This window comes from Rhinopithecus roxellana, chromosome 2, assembly GCF_007565055.1.
Source record: "Rhinopithecus roxellana isolate Shanxi Qingling chromosome 2, ASM756505v1, whole genome shotgun sequence".
Classification (NCBI taxonomy): Eukaryota; Metazoa; Chordata; class Mammalia; order Primates; family Cercopithecidae; genus Rhinopithecus; species Rhinopithecus roxellana.
In genome coordinates this window covers 132,856,070-132,878,538 of record NC_044550.1, presented here as the reverse complement: position 1 = coordinate 132,878,538, position 22,469 = coordinate 132,856,070, and the positions used below count along the sequence as shown (strand labels likewise).

The window sequence follows — 22,469 nt, the reverse complement described above, 5'->3', positions numbered from 1 at the left end:
TTGGATGTATTTCCATGCCTTTCCTCTCCATCAGGTTGTGGCTGTTTGAGAGCAGGACCCAGTTCTCATTCGTCTGTGTCCCAGTGCATGACACAGTGCCACCCACACAGAAACCTCTTGGTAAATGTTTCTTGGACTGATGTTCATAGAAAGAGAAATTATTGCTCTTAATAAATTACAAATTGGAATGAATAAATGAACTGAAGAGGTCTCCTTACCTTCACACTCTGATGCAGGAAAAAGAGGAGAGTACAAGGCTTTTTCCCACCAGGTCTGTTTTTCTTGACTTCTATTCATTCCTTGTATATCAGTGTTCAATACAGGGAACTGTTTAGATTAAACCAAATATAGAAAAAGCATATAAACTCTCAAGTTAGAGGAAGAATATTCAAGCATTATTTATAGATTATAAACCCAGAACTTTTACATTGGTGAGGTTTTTTGATTTTTCTTTCTTTCTTTTTGAGCTAGGGTCTGGGTCTGTCACCCAGGCTGGAGTGTAGTGGCACGATCTTGGCTCACTGCAACCTCCACCTCCAGGGTTCAAGTGATCCTCCCACCTCAGCCTTGCAAGTAGCTGGGACTACAGGCGGGCATCACCATGCCTAGCTCATTTTTTGTGCTTTTTGTAGAAACAGGGTTTCACCATGTTGGTCAGGCTGGTCTCGAACTCCTGAGCTCAAGCAATCTGCCCAGCCTGGCCTCCCAAAGTGCTGGGATTACAGGCATGAGCCACCATGCCCAGTCAACTGGTTAAGTTTTTATACAATCCTGAAAAAGGTGCATTTTAAAAGCCAGCGTGTTCAGAGTGTATAAAGTATTGCTTAAGAAGTACTTAGATGGGAAGCGACTTGAAAATCTTAACCAAAAAACTCTTACAAGCCAAAAATATAACGTAATAAAAACGCTCCCAGGTAAGGCAAACTTCTAGGTTCCACAAGTGCACAGAGATAACGGGGAAGCCCTGAGCCTTTACTGGCAGGAGGTGCTCTGAAGAGAACAGGGGGAACCCTCTTCTCCCTCATATACTCAGGCAGAAGTAAGTAAAAGAAGAAATGGAATAAAAGAAAATTCTTTTTTTTTTTTCTTTTTTGAGACAGAGTCTCACTCTGTCACCCAGGCTGGAGTGCAGTGGTGCGATCTCAGCTCACTGCAAATTTTGCCTCCTGTGTTCAAATGATTCTCGTGCCTTAGCCTCCCGAGTAGCTGGGACTACAGGCATGTACCACCACCCTGGCTAATTTTTGTATTTTTAGTAGAGACAAGGTTTTGCCATGTTGGCCAGGCTGGTCTCGAACTTGTGACCTCAGGTGATCTGCCTGCCTTGGCCTCCCAAAGTGCTGGGATTACAGGCGTGAGTCACCAACCCTGGCCCAATGGAAATTCTTAGAGGCAGAGTTATTGACCTAAATGTCTTAAAATTATCTTGCTTAGGTGTGAACCAGAAGGAAACTAAGGTTAAAACCAAATTACAAATTCAAATTCCGTGATTCAAATTTAAATAGGAGACAGCCAACCAATGAGATGAGAATGACTCCTGAGAGCAGGAGAGACTCACATCCTTCACATCTGGAAGTTGCCCAGGCCCAGGAGAGGGACCCAGCCTGAACCCAGGATCCGTCCTTTCCCAGTGGGATTCTCAAGTCCTGGCTGGGCCCCACCTGCCTGGCCAGTGAGAACTGGATAGTGTGGCCAATGGCAGACAGACAACAGCTATCATTGGTGACCAAGGAGAGTCCTTGTAGTGTGGTCAATAGAAGCCTTGTGGCAGCCTCAGTCACCATGTACACCTGGCATGCTGGCAGTCAGGGCAACCCCCTTCTGTGTGCCTTCCTCGCTGCGCCTGAGAGGGTGAGCCTGCCACCAGCTCGCTCGCCCAGGGTGAGGCTTGGCCACTGTATCTTTATACCACCTACATCCCCTAATGCTGCGTTCCCAGCAGACGTCTGCTCAGTGGAGAGGTCTGTGAACACCACACCCATCTTCACTGCTTTAAAAGACACTTCATTACGTGTTCAAGTTTAAAATCTAAAGTGTTTTAGAAACAAATGGATCATCAATTTCCTAATAGGATTTTGTTACACTTTTAACTTATTTATGGGTCTAAAACTGTTCAATTCAGTAATGAGTGTCTGTCATGTAACTAAAAGGGGAACACTTCCACCTTTTGTTTTCACTTAACTTTTCGGAAACACTCCTTAAGTCAGAAACTGAAGGAGAATTGTACTATCTACCCAGAGAAGTCAAGTTAACCTTTGCTATTTTCTCCTACAGCTTATCCTAACAATAAAAATTGGGACAACAGATGCTAGGGCCAGGGGAATGGACAGGGCTGGGCTTCCTGCAAACAAGGCGGCACCACGCAAGGCCTGCAGTTCTTCCAAGGTGGCTGACAGCACCTGGCACGCGATTCCCTACACTCTAAGACCTCTAGAAAGGTCGAGCCTGTCCTGTGAGATTCCGTAGTGCTGCTAAGGGGGAGCAAGGAAGGTGCCCCAGTCAGAACTCTCTCCATCAGCTCCCTCAGGTGCTATTGAAGATAAATGGATTTAGAGGTTAACAGTCTCTTATTTGAGAAAGAAAAGGCTCTTTGCAGGAATGATCAGTTTAAATATACTGCTTATCTTTTCATCCTTTCTTGAGGATTAACATCAAGAAAGGAAGTGAGTTCACGGTGGGGGATGGGACAGGTCAGGGAAAGCAGGCTGGAGGGGCCAGGCACCTGGGGAGCAGGGGCAGCATGAACCAAGAGGAGTTTAGATCCCAGCAGAACCCGACTGTAAGCTTCCTGAGGGGCGGGACCATGTCTTCTTCATCTTTGCATCTCCAAGTACAGGGCCCCCCGCACAAAGTAGATACTCAGTGTCTGCTGACGTAAAGAAAAGTCTCCCCAGGCCAACAGTCTCTGACTATCTCATACATCATTTCTTCTCTCTCTCTTGCTGAAACCACTGTGAAGAGCACACCAGTTTCTACCATAAATTTGGGGGTCTTTTTTCTGCATCCTCCATTTGAATGTCAATTCCTATGGCAGGGACTTATTTGTCCCGTTTTATACTTCAGTAAACACATTCAAGGAATATGTATCTTGTCATGACATCTCTCCTCTCAGTCATTTGTAACTTCTAGGCTGGATCATGCTATGTTCATCTAATACACCATCTAATGTATTAATTCAACTTCTGGTGTAGCTGGGAATGAAAAGAATGAAGAGACAATGGAGGAAGCTGAAAGCAGATCAGAACGTCGTCGCTGTCATGGACAGGCAGGCACAGCAGCGGCCTCAGTGCTGCCCTCCCTCTCCTGCCAGGCATCCTCTCGGCTCACTCTCTTACCTCTAAGTATTTCCTTAAATTGCACGTTGGCGAGGAAGCCTGTTCTCATACTGCCCATAACACAGCCAACTCCTGCAATCACCCCCAACCCCAATGCCCCTCGCCCAGCTCTCCTCCTTTCCAGCAGCATTTATACTGTAATACACTATGTAACTTAACATGTTTATTGTCAGCTCCCCAAGCTGGGATGTGGCCGCCAGCACCGAGAGCTTTGTTACTTATTCCCAGCGCCAACAACAGTGCCTGGCTGAGCAGGTACATAGGAAATAGTTGATGAATGAATGAAACAGTGAAAAGAAGACGTAAACTTAATCCAAAAAGCCTAACCAGAAATGTTTTAGCAACAGAAGTAAAATTCAGAAATTCTTTAGAAGGTGGAAGCTGGGTGAAGGAAACAAAGGCTCCAAGCTTTACATTCTCCCCAAATACTCCTAGTTTGGGTAATGAGAAAGGTGCCTGGTTTTAGTTTGACTCTGGGAATCTTGCCCCTTTGCCACAATCAGCTCTCATTTGGGTCACACCAGGAGAAGCAAGACTTCCATGTACCTTGTTCTCCGGGAAGGAAGAAATGAAACATCAATGAAGAGATGCTGAGTGCAACAGAGACAAATGAAATGCAGAACCGCTGGTGTGAGCCTTCCTCAGTTCACAGAGGTGCCGAGCGGCGGAAGATGCTCTGTCTGTCCCTCACACTGGGATCTGGGGCAGCTGTCTCACCTGTCAGAGCCTATGTGTCTTCAGAAGTGGGGAAAATCACCTACTGCATGAGGTCTACATGGGCATCCAGTAGGACAGTGGTGACAGAAGCCTCAACATAGATGGGCTGGGTGGCACATCACCAGGAAGACCCCTGACCCCCACTCCTTCTTTACTCATCAGAGCCTTTCCGTCCCTCCAGACCTGCTGACCTCCACAGCACAGTGAGCTCCTCTCCTGAGTAGACTGAAATTCCCTGAAGACAGCAACTAAGTCTTTTGCTTATTTTCTGTGCCTCAAGGTGCTTGGTACTAAGTTGGCAACCAAGGAAACAAGAATATTTTCACCACCAATGTATGTACAGATACCAAGGCACACTGTGCTTGATCTGTGCTACTCTTAACTGTACGGTTTATACTCCAGAGACCATGAGATAACTGTTCACAGCTGCCCTGCACACATCAGCAGACTCAAATCTCTTTACCCTTGCTTCTGCTGTTCCTTCTGCCTGGACGCCCTGCCTCCTTCCTTCTACTCTGGACACTCAGGTATGCTCAAGAAGCCTTCCTCAACCTTCACAGGCTAGGAGGGTTCTCCTGCAGGTTCCCACAGCATTCTGTGCTCCCCTCCGCCATTCTACCTACAGCACCTAAAACTGCATTGGTCAAATGCCCTAAAAGATAAAGAACTGACTAGGCAGATTATGGTATATCCATACAATGGCATAGTATGCACAAAATAAAAAAAGGAAGGGTGATTACAATAAAGTACTATTTCAGTAAAAAGAAAAAATAGGAAGAAATACATGTGAACATTTATTTGTCTATACGTGCAAAAAATATCCTTGGCGAATACATCAGACCTCACACTAGTGGTTGCTGCTGGGGAGGGAGCCTCTCACTGTGTATGTACATATACACTTGTAACTTCTGAATTTGAACCACATGAATAAATTACTTACTTCAATTAAAAGAAGTAACATGGTACAACTTGGTCATCTTCACTACGCTGAATTCCGTATGGGCAAGGACAAAGTCTCATTCACCCAGAACACCTACGCTAGCAACAGGCATGTAAACAGCTATTCACTAAATGTTTGCTGAATTGAACTACACGAAACTTCGGAAAATAATCATATTTTCATGCTGTTAGACACCAGTTCTATTGGAAATCCTACAGTTTCATCATCTAGGTCTGAAATAGATGGGGTTCTACTGATCTTCAAACACGCCTCCCAGATTGCTTTCTGAAAAGACTGGACTGACTCAGGAAAAGGGTCGGAAGCACATCCTCTTAAAAGCACCTTTAAAACTGACCAAACAATGTGACAGAACAGAAAGATACAGGTTCTAGTACCAGGCTGGCCCCAAACTGTCCCTTCAGGTCACTCTCTCAGCCTCTTCCATATCACAGATGAATCTATGAAGTAAGCTTGAACCCGGCTTCTGAACTGTAACAACGCTGCTGAGAGAGCAGTGCTGGCAACATCTAAACTATCAGACCATCCCAGAATGTCCTCTGGGAATGTTTTTGGCAGCTAAGACCTTTCAAGGAAACCCAGAATTCTGATAACACATAAATACATCAACATACTAGAAAGCGAAGGAATATGGTAGTGGTATGTAGAATCTTGCTTCTTTCCTCTTTTTCTTTCTTCCCAATCTGGAACCAGGTGAAATACAAAGTACATGAAGGAATATTTAAGGATGAAAAATGGGGCAATAAACAAACAGATAAAGGCTAACAGCATTACTGGGTTTTTTCTTAGCAGTGTTTCAATAGGATTAAATTCATCCTCTACGGGTCTCCAGGTAGCTGATTAGAGCAATGACTCTCAAGTCACCTGGGGGCTTCCTAGAATCACAGGCAAGCAGCCCCACACCTGGGCACTCTGATGCGACAAATGAGTAAGGCATGGTCCACAGCCACAAGGAGCTTATAGTCCAGGATATAAATAACTCATGAGAAATGGAAAATGCAATCAAAAAGAGGCATAAAGTGCATGAAAATTAAGAGAGGGGCGAAATTAATTCTGATGCAGAGTGGGGCTGGAGCAGGGGAGAGAGGGAATTAGGAAAAGTGTCAGTGAAGGAGGTGGCATATGAAGGAAGTCTCACGGTATGGGTAGGATTTGGATGTACAATGGTGGGAGGGTGTGCAGGGCAGTTGGGAGGAAGGGCAACACTCATCTGCTCTCTGGCCACAGGTAGCAGGACTTCTAAACACCTCCATCTCTTTTTTTCAATAAGCTGGGCCGGATGTGGCGGCTCACGCCTGTAATCCCAACACTTTGGGAGGCCAAGGCAGGTGGATCACTTGAAGTCAGGAGTTCGAGACCAGCCTGGTCAACCTGGTGAAACCCTGTCTCTACTAAAAATACAGATAATTTGCCAGGCGTGGTGGTGCATGCCTTTAATGCCAGCTACTTAGGAGGCTGAGGCAGGAGAATCACTTGAACCTGGGAGGTGGAGGTTGCAGTGAGCTGAGATCGCACTACTGCACTCAAGCCTGGGCGACAGAGTGACACTGTCCCCAAAACAAAACAAAAACAAAATTAAATAAGCTGCTTCTGGAGAAAGGCCAGGCACTCACATATCGGAAACAGTGGAAAAGTGGGCAGACTGCTACGCTTTTTTTTTGTGAAACAGGTTATTGTCTTAAGTGTTATTTCTTGTACAATCAGTTTAACTTCAAGCCATTTCTTGGGCATACAGTGGAGGGGTACAATGACTCTCATTAACAAAACTTAATATTATCCTCATTCCATAGCCTTAATATATAACCCGCACAGCTCCTGGAAAATGGACTTTGTATAAAGCAAGATACCTCTTTATAGGTTCTTTGGAAGCAATTTTGTTGCATTTGGGGTGTGGGTGAATTTCTACATGTATCACAATGTATTTTTGAGAACTCCATAGAAATATAATTTGTTTTATATGGAAAACACAAGTTTTGATAAAATGATCAACTTCTAAGAGTCAGTTAGACAGGCTTGCTACACGTTAATAGCAGCCACTTCCTGATTCATCAACTTTGAATGTTGGAACACTTATATGTTAGGTTCTTGCTTTAAGCATAATACATGGGTTTTTTTTTTTGTTTGTTTTTTGTTTTTGTTTTTGAGACAGAGTCTCACCGTCTCACCCTATCACCCAGGCTGGAGTGCAGAATGCAATCTCAGCTCACTGCAACCTTTGCCTCTCGGGTTCAAGCAATTCTCCTGCCTCAGCCTCCCAAGTAGCTGGCATTACAGGTGTCCACCACCACGCCTGGGTAATTTTTGTATTTTTAGTAGAGATGGGGTCTCACCATGTCGGCCAAAGTGGTCTTGAACTCCTGACCTCAAATGATCCACCCGCTTTGGCCTCCCAAAGTGCTGGAATTACAGGCGTGAGCCACTGCACCCGGCCAATAACATGTATCTTAAGACAACACATAGGAATCTTACATCCTGTGATTTTTAAAAGCTTTTTCTCTCCAGAAAAACTCTACTGTCTAGTTCAAATTTATAAATATCAAATCCATTTTAAGTCCTTACATGTAAAATTAGAAAAATTTATAGATTTAAGACATTTATGCTAACTTCCCAATAATTTAACCCTATCTTTCATTGCCTGACATGTCTGTTCTTTGGTTAAACTCTGATCAAATCCTTTTGTCAAATACCAATACGCAGACACATACCTCTTCCAGCTGTCCCGAAGAAACTGGATTATCTTCATAAGCAGGAAACTGACAACCTGCTTTGCAACCACAAAAATTATTAATTTCTTCCTCACATTGTGCCATTATTTTACAATTTGCTTCTGAGCTTTCTAAATCTATTTCCAGGGATTCATTCATGCTACATTCCAAACACTGATTTTGCTTTGCTACTGACAGAATCCCAGTTGATTCCTCCTGGGAATCCAGTGATGTCTGAGCACTCTTTTCCATCCCAGATTTTTTTAACCTGGGAAGGAATTTTCCAGACTCAAGCTCTGATTTTCCATAGTAATGGCCTTCTTTCTCTGCATCTTCTTCCAGAGGTTTGAGATCTGCCTGCGGATCTTCAAATATATCAACTTGAGAAGGAATGGGAATATTTGCTTCATCTTTCTCAGATTCAAATTCTGACTCGCTTCCTCCTCCTGGGGACAGTTCGGATGCAGAAATTGGGCGAAAGTGAGTCCTAGGAGAGATCCGAATAGCCCTGTATTGTGTTCTGTCAACACCACATATCCTGGGGTGCAACACTTCACTGTCTGAATCAGAACAGAGGATTGATTTCGGTTTAAAACTGGGGCTGAAAGATGCAATCCCTTCAGGTTCAAATGAGCATTCTACATGAAGAACTTGTGAAAATGGATTGCTTAAGTCAAAGGAAGAAAATGAGTATTCAAGTCCAGGATCTTCGACTTGAAAGTTGCCACAAGCTCCTAGTAAGTCTTCATGGAAGATAAAAGAAAATCCCTTATTTAACCCATTTTCCCCACTCTTCGGCTGATCATTCTGTTCAAATGACACGAAGGGTTTCCATAACTGCCTGTGCCCAGGAGCAAAACTGTTTCCCGGGGTCATAAAGACATCTGTACCAGCTATCGTCACTACATCAGAAGCTGCACACTGTAACAGACTTCCTTTTGTGTGACTAGGTGGTACGACTGCCCATTCCCCATCACTATTAAAGGTTTTGAGTTCTCCATAAACTCCTCCAAGAATGAATGTGTTCTCTTTATCTTGGGCTACATCCCAGGGTTTAGAGGGTGTTGTATAATCACCACCATCCACGTTGGATAGCTCACTAGAAGCAAATGCTCTTTTCTCCAGGCTCTCTTTCTGTCCCTCCCACAGATGGTACTCTGACCTCCGCACAGCCTTGTCAGGCTCCTGAAGGGCCTCCAGTTCAGCTTCAGCATCTAGACAGCAGCAGTAGTTATTTACATCTGCTGAGAACAACTCAGCATCAGTTCTTTCTATTTCTACTGTAGCCATAGAATTTGTGTCTGCCATCTTTGTCCAAATGTCTTTAATAACCCCTGAGCTGTAGCCATCTCCATGTGGACTTTCATTACATACTTGTGTAGTTTCAAAATTTTTGTTTTCTGTTTTTTGTTCTAGCTGAATACCACAGACGGATTCTAGTTTAGATGTTTTTTTGAAAACTAATGCAGGAATCTCACCTAAAGTTCTACTGTTTTGCTGGCAAGTTTCATCTTGCAAAAAATCTAGAAGTTCTTCATCTACATAATTTGACGAGACTCTAGGAACTACATAATTAATATCTTCGGCATTAAACTGTGTGGATTCTTCAAACTGAATATTTAATGTTTCATTGTCTGAACGTGTTTCTTCCGAATGGGACCATGGACTACAAGTTCTTGTTGAAAGATTAGAACAGTGTTCATTTTCTTCAAAGGCACTATTTTTGGTCCATATTAGCAATCTAGACTGTGTTTTCCCAAGCATATTAGCACTAGAATCTGTATTTTCATTTCCCAAGTTGAGTGTTTCAAAAGAAAATGGTAAAACAGAATTACTGCATTGCACTTCAAACACTGAAAAACAAGAGTTTATACCAGATCCTTCATTAATATCTGAAAAGAGCTCTTGATTGCCAGCAAGCAGGTGTGAATTGAGCACTGTGCTGTCTAAGATGGGAGAGAGTCTAACCGGAGAGTCTCCTCCAAAACTCTCCCCATCCGCATCACCGGAGCTGGATGAACAGCACTCCCAAAACTGAGCCAGATTGCCAAGGTCCTGCAGGAATAAGCCCTCAGCACCCACGGAGCTGGTAGAATCTGTCCATATTGCACGTTCCCCTTGCAACTCCATACCATCTAACACTATGCAACATTCTGCCTCAAAATCTGTGTTCTCTTTGCTTTTTTGTCGAATCATATTCAAAATCCGACTTTCTCCTTGCATTGTTTCTGAGGCACCAGGATCCAACATGGATTGATCAATGTCCACTTCATAGAAGTGCGTTAATTCTGATAGATGAATATCATCCAGGTATTTATTGTCCTCTGGTAGAGAACATAATGAGGTCCCAGTGAGGTCAATATCCTCATTTATAACTGCAGGCATTTCTACAAAATGACCATCAATGAAAGTACCTGCTGCGAGGTATGTTTTATGAAGATTATTGTTGCTGATACAAAGACCATGCACTGATTCAGACAATTCTTCCACTGCCTCTGACGTCAGATCACTTGTGTCTTGTCTGTTTCGGTATGTGGTCTCTAGTTTACTTTTTCTGCTCAGAGGAACAAAATATTCAGCAATTGGCTCGGTGTACCACAAGGGCTCCTCTTTATACTCTGTGTCGTTTCTATTCTCCATGTACAGGTCTTTTCCTTCAGTGCACCCAGGATCTTTTCTCCCTATTTCTTTTAAAGGTCTCTTACCCCGCTTGCACAGCTGTTTGACAGAACCACTGCTGCTACTGCCACTACTTCCAGTATGAATGTTTCTTTCAGCCTTTTCACCATGCTTCAAAGAAAGCCTGCTTTGCCCATTCCGCCCTTTTTTGTTTCGAATCTCTCGTGCCTTGTGTCTTACTTTAACATACTTCATGGATGCTTTTAATTCTCCCTGATTCCCACTGGAACTTGAGCCCGCTTCACTGGAGCCAGAAGACCATGAGCGAGGGCGCATCTTTCCTTCAGGTTTATGTCGGATTTGCTTTTTGTACAAAGCAGGCTTTTCTTCAATTGTGCCATTACTAAATTTGTTTTCCTTCTCGTTTTTACTTTTGCTCTGGGCTTTCTCATGGACAGTGGTGGGCACTTCACTGCTTCTTTCCTTGGTGACTTCACTTTCACTGTTGCAGTCCTTAGGGGAGGAAGTATCTGTGCTAGCTGGTGGGGCTGTGGATGATGAAGAAGAGCTAGAGTAAGAACAGACTTTAGACTTGTTCCACACCGTCATGATTTCTTGCAGGCAAACTGGTTTCTCAGAAAGCGGTGGAAATGCTTCATAGTACCTAAAAAACAGAGTGAAGAGTTCAAAATATGAGTATACAGATTTTTTAGTTACAGTAAAACAACACTACCAACCAAAATCATGGAATATTTCATTTTAGCAGTGTCAACATTCACATCATCCAAGAATCATTAACTTTACAATAATTTATAATACAGTAAAATATGCTTAAGATTAGTCCCATGCATCAAGCACCATTTTGCTCAGCACTGTGATATGCATTGTTAAGAATACTGAGAAAATATGTAAGATGACAGTTTTTGTCTTCAAAGTTTGCATTTGAATGAAGAAGTCAAAAAGGACAAATAATAGAAAAAAGAATGCAGTCTCTTCAGTAAGCAATATCTGAATTTGAATCTCAGCTGTCACTATTGCTTGCGACTTTAAGCTCATTATTTACTGCTTTGGACTATTTCCTCAACTGCAAAATGGTGATCCTATGACTTACCTCATGAAGTCACTGTGAGCATTGAAAATACACGCAGTTGAAAAGCTCGGCAGCAAATCAGCCAAGAGTATGGGCTCTAAAGGCACATTCTCTGAGGTCAAATCCTGGCTCTGCCTACTTCACTAGCTGTGTGACCTTCGGCATATTACTTAACCTCTCCATAGCTCAGTTTCCTCACCTACAAAATAGAGCTAGTGGTATTTACCTCTCAGAGTTCTGAGGAGTAAAGGAATTAATATGCAAAATGAGTCGGAAAAGCAGCTTCTTAACTGCTAGCATACTGCCTGGCATTGAAGCAGGCCCTCCGAAATGGTAGGAATGACCACATTCAAGTATTCAGAAAGAGGATATTGGTGAGGTCTAAAACAATTAAAGTGGGCCACAACTAACTAAGCCTTGGAATTCCAGATTTATTCCACAAGTTTAGTGAGTACTACCTGGGAGGCCTGAGAACCTGTGTGAGGACACGAAGACACACGTTATGCTCACAGAATGGAGAACTCATTAGAGCAGCGATCACTAGAAATGCAGGGTACAAAAAGCCAGGGAGGCTGTTTTCAGGGGGCTTGAAAATGAGAAAGTGTTTTTGATTTGCTAGGAAACTGGGAGCCACTGAAGATTTCAGAGCAGAACACACTGCGAAAAGGAAGAATTTAATGTCACATTGGCTACTGAGGCAATGCTCAAGGTCACACATGAAGTGGTAAAAGGCCATGTTTTCAAAGGGCCTGAACTTGATTCTCTTTGTCAGTCTACATCAAGAGTTGACCAACAGAAATGTATTTTGAGCTTCACAGGTAATTTTAAGTATTCTAGCAGGCACATTAAAAACATAAGAAACAGGTGAAATTCACTCCAGTAATATATTTCATTCAACTAAACTCCTGATATTATCATTTCAACATGTAATGAGTATTTTAAAATGTTTACTACTTTACATTCTTTTTTATATACAGTCTTTATTTATTTATTTATTTATTTATTTATTTATTTATTTATTTATTTATTTTGAGACGGAGTCTTGCTCTGTCGCCCGGGCTGGAGTGCAGTGGCCGGATCTCAGCTCACTGCAAGCTCCGCCTCCCGGGTTTACGCCATTCTCCTGCCTCAGCCTCCCGAGTAGCTGGGACTACAGGCGCCCACCACCTCGCCCGGCTAGTTTTTTGCATTTTTAGTAGAGATGGGGTTTCACCGTGTTAGCCAGGATGGTCTCGATCTCCTGACCTCCTGATCCGCCGGTCTCGGCCTCCCAAAGTGCTGGGATTACAGGCTTGAGCCACCGTGCCCAGCCATATACAGTCTTTGAAATCCAATGAGAATTCTCCACTGACAGCACACCACGGTTTGAACCAGCCCTATTTCAAGTGCTCAGTAGTCACACATGGCTTGCAGCTACTGTGCGGACAATACAGGTCTATACAAACCAAGGAAATGCCATTTTTTTCTTAGGTGTCAGAAGTTCAGAAGATTAAAATAAAATGTATAATAGGGAAGTCTGTTTATAATGCAGATTATTTTAAGACTAATTATTTACAAAGAAAAAAGAAAAGTATCTTTAGGAAGCAGGTTTGGCAGGTCAAGGATTTGCCTATGTTCCCTTTGCAGTAAACAGTGGGAACTCAGTGTTCTTGCTTGTGAACATGGACAATCACTTCTTTTCTTTCTTTCTTTTTTCTTTTCTTTCTTTTTTTTTTTTTTTTATAAGACAGAGTCTCGCTCTGTCGCCCAGGCTGGAGCGCAATAGCACAATCTCAGCTCACTGCAACCTCTGTCTCCGGGGTTCCAGCAATTCTCCTGCCTCAGTCTCCTGAGTAGCTGGGATTACAGGCGTGTACCACCATGCCTGACTAATTTTTGAGACAGGGTTTCACCATGTTGACCAGGCTGGTCTTGAACTCCTGACCTCAGGCGATCCACCTGCCTTGGCTTCCCAAAGTGTTAGGATTACTGGCGTGAGCCACTGTGCCTGGCTGATAATCGTAATTTCTTACAGCTGTTTCAAAGGGCTGTTGTGAATATTAAAGGTAATAGTACATACACAGACTTAGCAAATAATAACCTTCTTTGCTTCACTCATTTGTTCCACAAATATTGATTGAATATGCACACTAAGGATCGAACCATCTTATTTCACCTTTGAATTCTCAGCGTCAAGCACATAAGCGCTTGAGAAATGTGTCTTAAATTATATATAATGGAACTAAACAAGATGACAAACAGAAAATGGAAACCATGTAGCAGTTATTCATTTGATTTTAACAAATGCACACTTTATTACTGAATACAATCTTACATACATTTCCACTTGATCCTTTGCTGGAGGGGATAATTCTGCCTCTGGAGAGGGAGACCCCTCTAACTTTTTGTGAATCTTCTCTTCTGTTATGAAACAAAAATTCAGAAAGATTTGTCTTATATCTAGTTAATAAATGCCCATGTATTTCAAAGTTTCTCAACTAATTTTAACAAGAAATAGAGACTTTGGTGTTTAAAAGGCAAACTCGAGACCAATCTGTCTGTTTAATAAAAATCTATTTTTTCAGTGTGCCAGAGGGAATTCTCCGGTTAACCACATTAGCATTAGGCCAAGAGGTGAGAGCTGTTCATCCTGTCACTGATACAGTGCTCTAGAGGCACTTAATTAAGAGACTGAAGTCCCCTGTGTACTTATTAATTAGACCAGAAGGACAGAACATCTGTTTAGATTCCAAAAATATTTTTTTACAAAATTCTACACTCATAGACTTTACATTGACTCATCTTGACTAAAACTAATCTGTAAAGAATATTCTTTCTTACAATTTGCTCTATTACTTAACATGTAGGTAAGCAAGGGCTATTTCAACTAAAATAGGAAAAAGGGCTATACCTTTAGTTTAGCCTAGGATACTGTCTTAGGTTACAAATAAACTGTGCCCTTAAGAGGCAGGCTCAAGGCTTGGTGGGCAGCAAAATGACCATGAAGAGGGTAAGGAAACAAGGATCCTTACCCTTAATATGAAGGCCTCACTCTTAGAGATTGCAGAAAAGTTAGAAAAAGTATGAGGAGGGTTCATATATCGAAATGACTAAATAAACTTGCCAAGTCTGTGTTTCCAAAAAAGTTGAGTCAAAACAGAAGTCCCTTCCAAACCTGAAGTAATTCATGTCTTAACATCTTAATTTAATGTCTTAATTTAGCAGTCTTAACATCAACAGGCAGATATTAACAGAGGGGCAAAGATGGCGAAAGGAAAGAGACAATATTGTTCCTGATCTCTGAGCTTCAACTTGAAGCCAACAACAACAACAAAAAACCCAAAAAACAGAAAACATGAAGTGTTTCCTATCTCTGAGGCACCTGTGGACAAAGTCCCTCCCTTGGTTGCAGGACTCTCTATGAGTGACTGCTGGAACTGACACAGAAGCCACTAACAGAGCTGCAGATGGAGCATGAGGCTGGCCTAGTGACACACACTGGACACAAAGACTTTGTTCTGGTTTTCTTTTCTGATCAGTTCTAAGATTTTCCCCAATCCAGATTCCTCAGGAATGTAATCCTGGCATGTGTGTGCACAGCGCTTTTGACCTCACCTTGCTTACTCTGAAGGTCTTTCAGTCTGGAGCAGAGCTCCTCCACTAAAGTCTCGATACCAGAGCTCTGCATGACAACAAAAAGACACATTAGGTTACAGCCAGGTATGTACACATCAGGTATTTGTAGACTTTTGTTTTAATACATAGGTTTTACAAATCATCCATGTTCCAAAATAAATACATTACCAATATCTACGTGAATACTACAGTTTAAAAATTACAGGTTTGTAGATACAAATTAGTATACATGCTTATTACTAATAAAGCATACTAAATGAAACTTAGTGATAAAATGTGAACATATTCATGTACCTCCCAGAATAGCTTCTGCTTTTTCAAAGGTGTGTCATCTTGTTCATGGGGCAGATTTAAGGGCCTAAATGTCCATCATATGACCAAAAGTCAGTCACCATCAAAAAGAGTATTCAATATTTATGTGAGCAAGGTCTTATACCAGAGTTAAAATGAAGGAAAATCACAAAACCTCATCTTAGTTCTCTAGGAGCTCACACTCTGAAAAAAAAAGCCGATTTTTTCCTTTTCTGTTTTAAAGAAACATGAACACTCATGATTACAACGACAACAACAACAAAGGTCCAGAAAACGAAGCCAATATTGCAAGTGTGAAAGCTTTATCTCCTTTTCAGCATCTGGATCAGATTAGCGACTTCTATACAAAGCTTGGGAGTTTAAAATTTAAGGAGAGTACATAGAAGAGTCTGGATTTGGGAGGGTAAAAATAAGAGTCAACCTTTAAAGAAAAATGAATGTTGAAAACAGGCACAAGCAAATAACCTTTCACTATGTAGACTTTAACTTTTAAGAGTCTCAATTTCTCACAGGAAGAAAAAAAATTTTTTTTACAGTGGACAAAAAAAGTGAACTTATTCCTCAAAAACTTTAGATTTACTCAGTGAGCAAAGTCCTATTTAAACTGGAATCAAGTCTTTATTGGTGGGCATAACCCAAACAGATGCGCGTGATGGAGAGTTCTGCTAAGCCAGTGCCCTCACTAGGCCTTGACGGGCTAAAAATAGAACTTTACCGCATTCACTTAACTCAAAATGACTCAGCACAAATATTACAGATATCCTACATAAGAAATCCCACAGTTGCACAGTTTGAGTAGCAAGAAACAGATTACAATGAAAACAGTTAATTGTAAACATCTAGAGCTACATTCTGTCCACGTCATACCACAGTTTTTAATAGGAAGATAGAAAAATAGGCCAGACAAGAGTTGCCCTTTCCTTTAGAAACACTCTTAAAAACCATGGCAGATATTAGTCATAAACACTATTCAACCACAAAAAGTTGCACCAGAAAGCATCTGCTTACCATAATGCTCAAGGTGTGACAAGGACGGCAGTTATATTCCATTTCCTTCGGATCGTGAAAGCAACACCAGTGTCAGCTGACACACTGCATACTGTTCTGTACAGCAAGCCTATGTCACTAGGTTTTTAAACGTAGGGCTAGTCTCCAATGCAGAACACCGAACCTCTAGGGATCGCTTATTAAATGTTTTCCAATACTCTAAAATGGGGTCCCATTTAATCAGAATGGTCATTACAACCTGGCTACTGCATATTTTTTCATGCTTTGTCTTAGATTTTCATATATACACATATATTTATTAATATCTGAGTAAATATATACTATATATATGAGTGATATATATATATTTGCTGTCATATATAAACATATATATATATATATATATATATATATATATATATTTTTTGCTCTCATGTTTAAACAGCAAAATAAACTAAGAGCTTACTCCTTACTCTCTGTGTAAAAGCAAGCTCTACCAACCAGGTTTTTTTGTTCTTCTGACTACCTGTAGCATCTTATATTTTTTAAAAAAGTCGGCTGGGCACAGTGGCTCACACCTGTAATCCCAGGCTCACACCTATAATCCCAGCACTTCGGGAGGCCACGGTGGGTGGATCACTTGAGGTCAGGAGTTCAAGACTAGCCTGGTGAACATGGTGAAACCCTGTCTCTACTAAAAATACAAAAAATTAGCTGGGCGTGGTGGCGGGCACTTGTAATCCCAGTTTCTTCGGTGGCTGAGGCAGGAGAACTGCTTAAACCCAGGAGGCGGAGGTTGCAGTGAGCCGAGATCACGCCATTGCACTCTAGCCTAGGCGACAGAGCGAGACTCCATCTCAAATAAATAAATAAATAATAAATAAATCAATAAAAAATAAAAAATCATGAGAACCCCAGGTCACCATCACAGCAAGCTGGGAAGCATAGAGGCACAGCAGAAGCTGTCATCGCCCTTTGTTGTCTCCTGGCAGGCGTTCCAAAGTGTTAATTTACAGCTTTAATGAGAAATTTTTATTCACTTTCCCAATTATATAAACCATTAGAAAATATTAATAATCAAATTTCAGTAGTATAGCATATCCATAAGGCCATTCAAGAATATTTTGAGAGCCTATAGCATCCTAAAACACAAAGAAAGATTAAGTTATATATTAATAACTCTAAGAGAGCACAAACTGTAGGTGAACAAAATGCTACCACTCCACCACTGAACTCATGAATTGCTTTTCCTAACTGTAAAATGGATAATAATCACCCACCTTCCAGTATCCAATGCATGTAAAACACTCTGCAAACTGTAAGAGCACTCTAAAATCCAAATTACACTACTCTAAACCTGCAAAGTGGCGAGCCACACGCAGACACTGGCAAGCTTCAGGGCACGCTCAGTGAGCAACCTTCCGAACGCATGGCCAGCCGGCCACTTGCTTACCATAAACTGGCTCATTCATACCCCCAGTGAACACACGGTTAGGAGGACCCCTGTCCTCCTGCAATTGACATGATAACCACTCTAATTTCTCTGAGAAGAGGATTTCTCTGAGGACTCAGTGGAATGTATTTGGGTTTGGGGTTTGGAGTCACGCTGGCCTGGGTCTGAATTCTTGCCCTGCTATATTCACCGGGCAGCAAAGGACACGTGTGCCACTTCCTCTCTCTAGACCCAAGAACGTCAGCACTTCTCTCCGAAGATTCAGTAGAAAAAGCTAACATGACACATGTGAGGCACCCGGAGTCCCTGTCATCTTAGTCACTTAAGTGTTGGTGTCATTTCTAGATTTTGTACGTTTTTAATTTTCTACAATCTTGTTTTTTGATTCATCACTTCAAAAATGCCTTTAATTTTTGCTATGATTTGATTTGGAGGCTGGAGGAGTAAAAGATAATTAACCTAATGCATACCACCCAAACCCCTCTGGATTCTCCATGGACTTCATGGGCTGCTCCTTCTCTCTCTGACCAACACACTAGGTTCTTGCCACGGCTGTGCTCTCTGCTCCTGGCTGGGGGGGTGGGGTTGAAGGGTTACATGATGATGGAGACGGAGCCTCGGTCAAACACAGCAACTGGGTCCTATTACTTCATGAGGCTCTTATTTGTTCCCTGACAAATCCCTATCACTTCCCATCCCTACAACATTTCCAGTATTCCTCCATCTGCTACATACTTCCCATCCTTCTCAACTTGGACCTTAGCTAGTGAGTGTAAAGTAAAAAGAAAGGCAATTGGACTTACGCTGCCTCACCTCTCCTCTCCATACTCAAAAGGTTTCTGTGCCATGTTACTCACCTTACAGGTTTATCTTTTATGGAGGGTTCATTTAGACTGGATATTCCCTAAATGCCAGACAGGTGCTGCCATAGTGTGATGACTAACCTACATGATACTCAGTGTTAATTGCCTGTTCCATTTGCACATGGTTCAATGGAATCAGAGAGAGCTGGTTCTAAATTTCACCCTAGGGTCAACCACATGACCCTACATAAATCATTTACCTATCAAAGCCTCAGTTTCTACATCTGGAAAAGGGTGCTAGTATTATGGACACATTTCCTAATAGCTGGTTACTGAATTTCCTGTACTGGTCCCCTAATTTCTTTTGTCTCCTGTTCACCATTTCTTCATCTTTTTGTTCTACTTTCTGGAAGATTTCCAGAGCTGTCTTCCAAACCGTCTATTGAGTTTTTCATTTCTATTATCATGGTTATAATTTTTAAAAGATCATCTCGTCCCTCAAATGTTTCTTCTTTACAGTAACCACTTCCTCGTTAAGAAATCTTCCACACTTCTATCTTTGGAATATAAACCTATTTGTCAGTCAGGTACCAGAAAGGGAATGGGGAATCAGTCCCCAATTTTCATTATAGTGTCTCATGCTTTCCCTCAGGGGTGCCTGGTATCCCAAAGTCCAAAACCTGTCTACTCAATTTCTCCAGAAAGTAACTGTCAGAGGAAAGGCTGTTACTGTAGTGCCCCCAATGAACTGCACCTCCCAGCACTTGCCTCTAGGTTGGGCCCCTCCCACGGTGACTGGGTTTCACAATAAGATGTTGCCGAGTGTGACAGATGCCCTCCTGGAATGCTACCTTCTGAGTGTTCTCCATCTGCCATGTGGGGGGAGGTCACAGCTCCCAGCCATGCTTGCTGAAGCACCAGTCACATGAGGAGAGCAATCCTGGATGTTTCAGCTCCACCTGCCCTCACAGACCCCAAGCAAGAACAGCAGAAGAACCTCCCAGCTGAGCTGTAGCTAACTCACAGAATTGTGAGTAAATAAAATAGTTGTTTCAAGCCACTAAGTTTTGCGGTACTTAGTTATGCAGCAATAACTGAAGCACAGGCTTTCAAACACTCCTGTTTTCAGCCCAACCCTGCACATGGGGCTTTTACAGTTTTTCAGATCTTAGTCTTCAGTTTAAAGGGGAGTTGAAGATTAGTGGTAGGAAACCCAACTAGATACTGATAGAATGACTACTGGTGATCACAGTAATCATTTTACTGGAAAGTAAAGGATCAATTCCATACTTTAATGACTAGAAGTTTTAAAAAACCCTTTTAAAATTTAGAACTAAGTTAATGTTAAGCAAATAAACAAAAGAGCACCAAGCGAGAAGACTGAGAATATGTACCAGGGTTCACAAACTCACGCCTTCAATAGCCAGAGAAGTAATACAAAGTTAAAAAAAAACTCCCCCAAATAAACAGCTGTTTCTGCCAAGGCCCCTGTATGAGAGCTGAGATTCCTATCCTTGATCACCGAATGGTCTACAGAAATTGGCCTGCCTCCAGCTCTCATGCACATTTGCTCTCTAGAAAATGACACAGAGTAGGAGAGAAGTATCCAACGGACAAGTATCTTCAAACATGATCTAGGGTGCAGATTATGTACTCTTTAGAATGCTGAAAAAAATCTGCAACAGAAAGTAGAGGATAGCAAACTGTTACAATGATTAAATAACGTGATCAATCGAAGCTTAGAAAAAGGTAGCCCTGCTCTTTAGCAGGGTGATGTAACATAAAGGGAACATGATCTAGACTCACGAGACCTGCTGTGCTGTGTGAAGCTGGACAAGTTATTTAACTTCTCTGAGCCTCCATTTCATCATTTTACAAAAAGAGGAAAATACTTCAGCTTGACTTAAGTCCTTCAAGTTTCCCAGTTCATTATAGCATCTTACCAATTTAGGCAAACCCCTCCCCGTTTTTTGTTTTTGTTTTTTTTAATTTTTGAGATAGGATCTTGCTCTGTCCTGTCACCCAGGCTGGAGTGCAGTGTTGCGATCACAGCTCACCACATCCTTGACCTAAAGGACTCATCTCCCACCTTCTCAGCCTCCCAAGTAGCTGGAAATCAGGCGTGTGCCACCACACCTGGCTTCCTTTTTCTTTCTTTTCTTTTTGCAGAGACGTGATTTCTGCAAAACCCCATCTCAAACTAGTTTCAAACTGCCAGCCTCAAGCGATCCACCCGCCTCAGCCTCCCAAAGTGCTGGGATTATAGGCATGAGCCATCGCGCCCAGGCAAACCCTATTTTTTATTATATGCAAAAAAAGTCCTGTATCTTACTTTCATATGAAGATGGCAGTTTCTTTTCCCTTTAGATATCTAACAAGTAAACTTCCTGAAGGACATTTGGCTACAGAAGCTCAGAAAGCTATGAGTTGAATATCTGGATATTATTTGTTTCACCTCATGGTTCAATTAAGAATAGTCAGAATTTAGACCAGTTATTTTTAATCTAGGAAGCATGAGCTCTTAAGGAGGCCACTAGTGGGCACGTAACAAAGTCATTCATACAAGAAAAGTTTAAGTATAACATTCTGGTTAGGTCCATAGCTTTCATCACATACTCCAGTCTATAAGGGTGTAACAGTTAAAAAAAGCCACTGACTTCAATCTAGTAATCTGATGCCTAAGTATACACGCAAGAAAAAGTACCGTACACACACACACAAGGATAAGTGTATAACAATGTTCCTTTCGGCAGGGCGCGGTGGCTCACACCTGTAATCCCAGCACTTTGGGAGGCCGAGGTGGGCGGATCACGAGGTCAAGAGATTGAGACCATCCTGGCCAACATGGTGAAACCTCATCTCTACTAAGAATACAAAAATTAGCTGGGCATGGTGTTGTGTGCCTGTAGTTCCACCTACTCGGGAGGCTGAGGCAGAGAATCGCTTGAACCTGGGAAGCAGAGGCTGTGGTGAGCTGAGATCACGCCACTGCACTCCAGCCTGGCACAGAGCGAGACTCCATCTAAAAAACAAAAAACAAGAATGTTCCTTTCTACATTCTTCATAATAGCCCCAAATGAGAAGCAATTAAAAGGCCCATTACCGGGAGAATAAACAATTTTACATAGTTCACAATGGACAACTATTTAGGAATGAAGACATTATAAGATCATGTTATCAATATAGATAAAATTTTAAAACTTTTAACTAAAAGAAGTTACAAAACCATATAGAGTATGGTATAATTTATAGAAAGTTTAAGTACATGCAAAATCATGCTATGAGTATTTGTGTACATCTTCAAACAATATTTAGTAAACATACGAAAACAAGCATGGGAAAGACAAACACCAAGCTGGGTATAGTGGTAACCTGAGAGGGATGAGGAGGAAGTCATGAGGAAAGGGCACATGGGTCTCCAGCTGTGCTCCCAACACCTGGCTTCAACTTCAATGGACACACAGGGATTCACTGGGCCATCATTTGGCCCTTTCTGCTCCTCAAACTCTCAATCCGTTTTCATACCCCAGCCCTTAACCCCACACGTGTCTATTTTATAGTGCCTGCCTCTCAAATTTTTACAGCAGCCCCTTCCACTTCTGTATCTGTTCTCATATTCTCACTTTTCAACATCTGAAAGATCAGAACATTTCCTCTAAAAAAATCCCAATTTTCTACCTTTTCTAAAAAGATATCAGAAGAATTGGGCTAGATAAACAAAAAGAAAATGGTCTATTTCATGCCTGGTCCTCATAAACCACTCTACCCCACCAACCCTAGACATGCATATTCAAGTTTATTCCGCTGCCTGTTCAAAAATCTCCACTTAGCTATCTCCTAGGAGGCATCTCATAGGTTAATCCTTATTCATACCA

General features: G+C 41.9%; 1 protein-coding gene across 6 annotated transcripts in view; it reads right to left on the bottom strand.

The window, feature by feature from the left end:
- KIAA0232 (KIAA0232 ortholog) overlaps window positions 1-22,469 on the bottom strand; it is a 102,526-nt gene that overhangs the window by 14,428 nt on the left and 65,629 nt on the right. For 3 of the 6 annotated variants that reach the window (XM_030920391.1, XM_030920396.1, XM_030920388.1), the window contains 4 exons: window positions 15,019-15,085; window positions 13,743-13,824; window positions 7,716-10,998; window positions 219-327 (listed from right to left, as the gene is read on the bottom strand). In XM_030920391.1, coding sequence (XP_030776251.1) covers window positions 219-327; window positions 7,716-10,998; window positions 13,743-13,824; window positions 15,019-15,085 — 3,541 coding nt within the window. Of the gene's footprint in view, window positions 1-218; window positions 328-7,715; window positions 10,999-13,742; window positions 13,825-15,018; window positions 15,086-16,359; window positions 16,537-22,469 lie in introns of those variants that run through there. The other 3 variants (XM_010370036.2, XM_030920412.1, XM_030920407.1) reach the window with 3 other exon arrangements.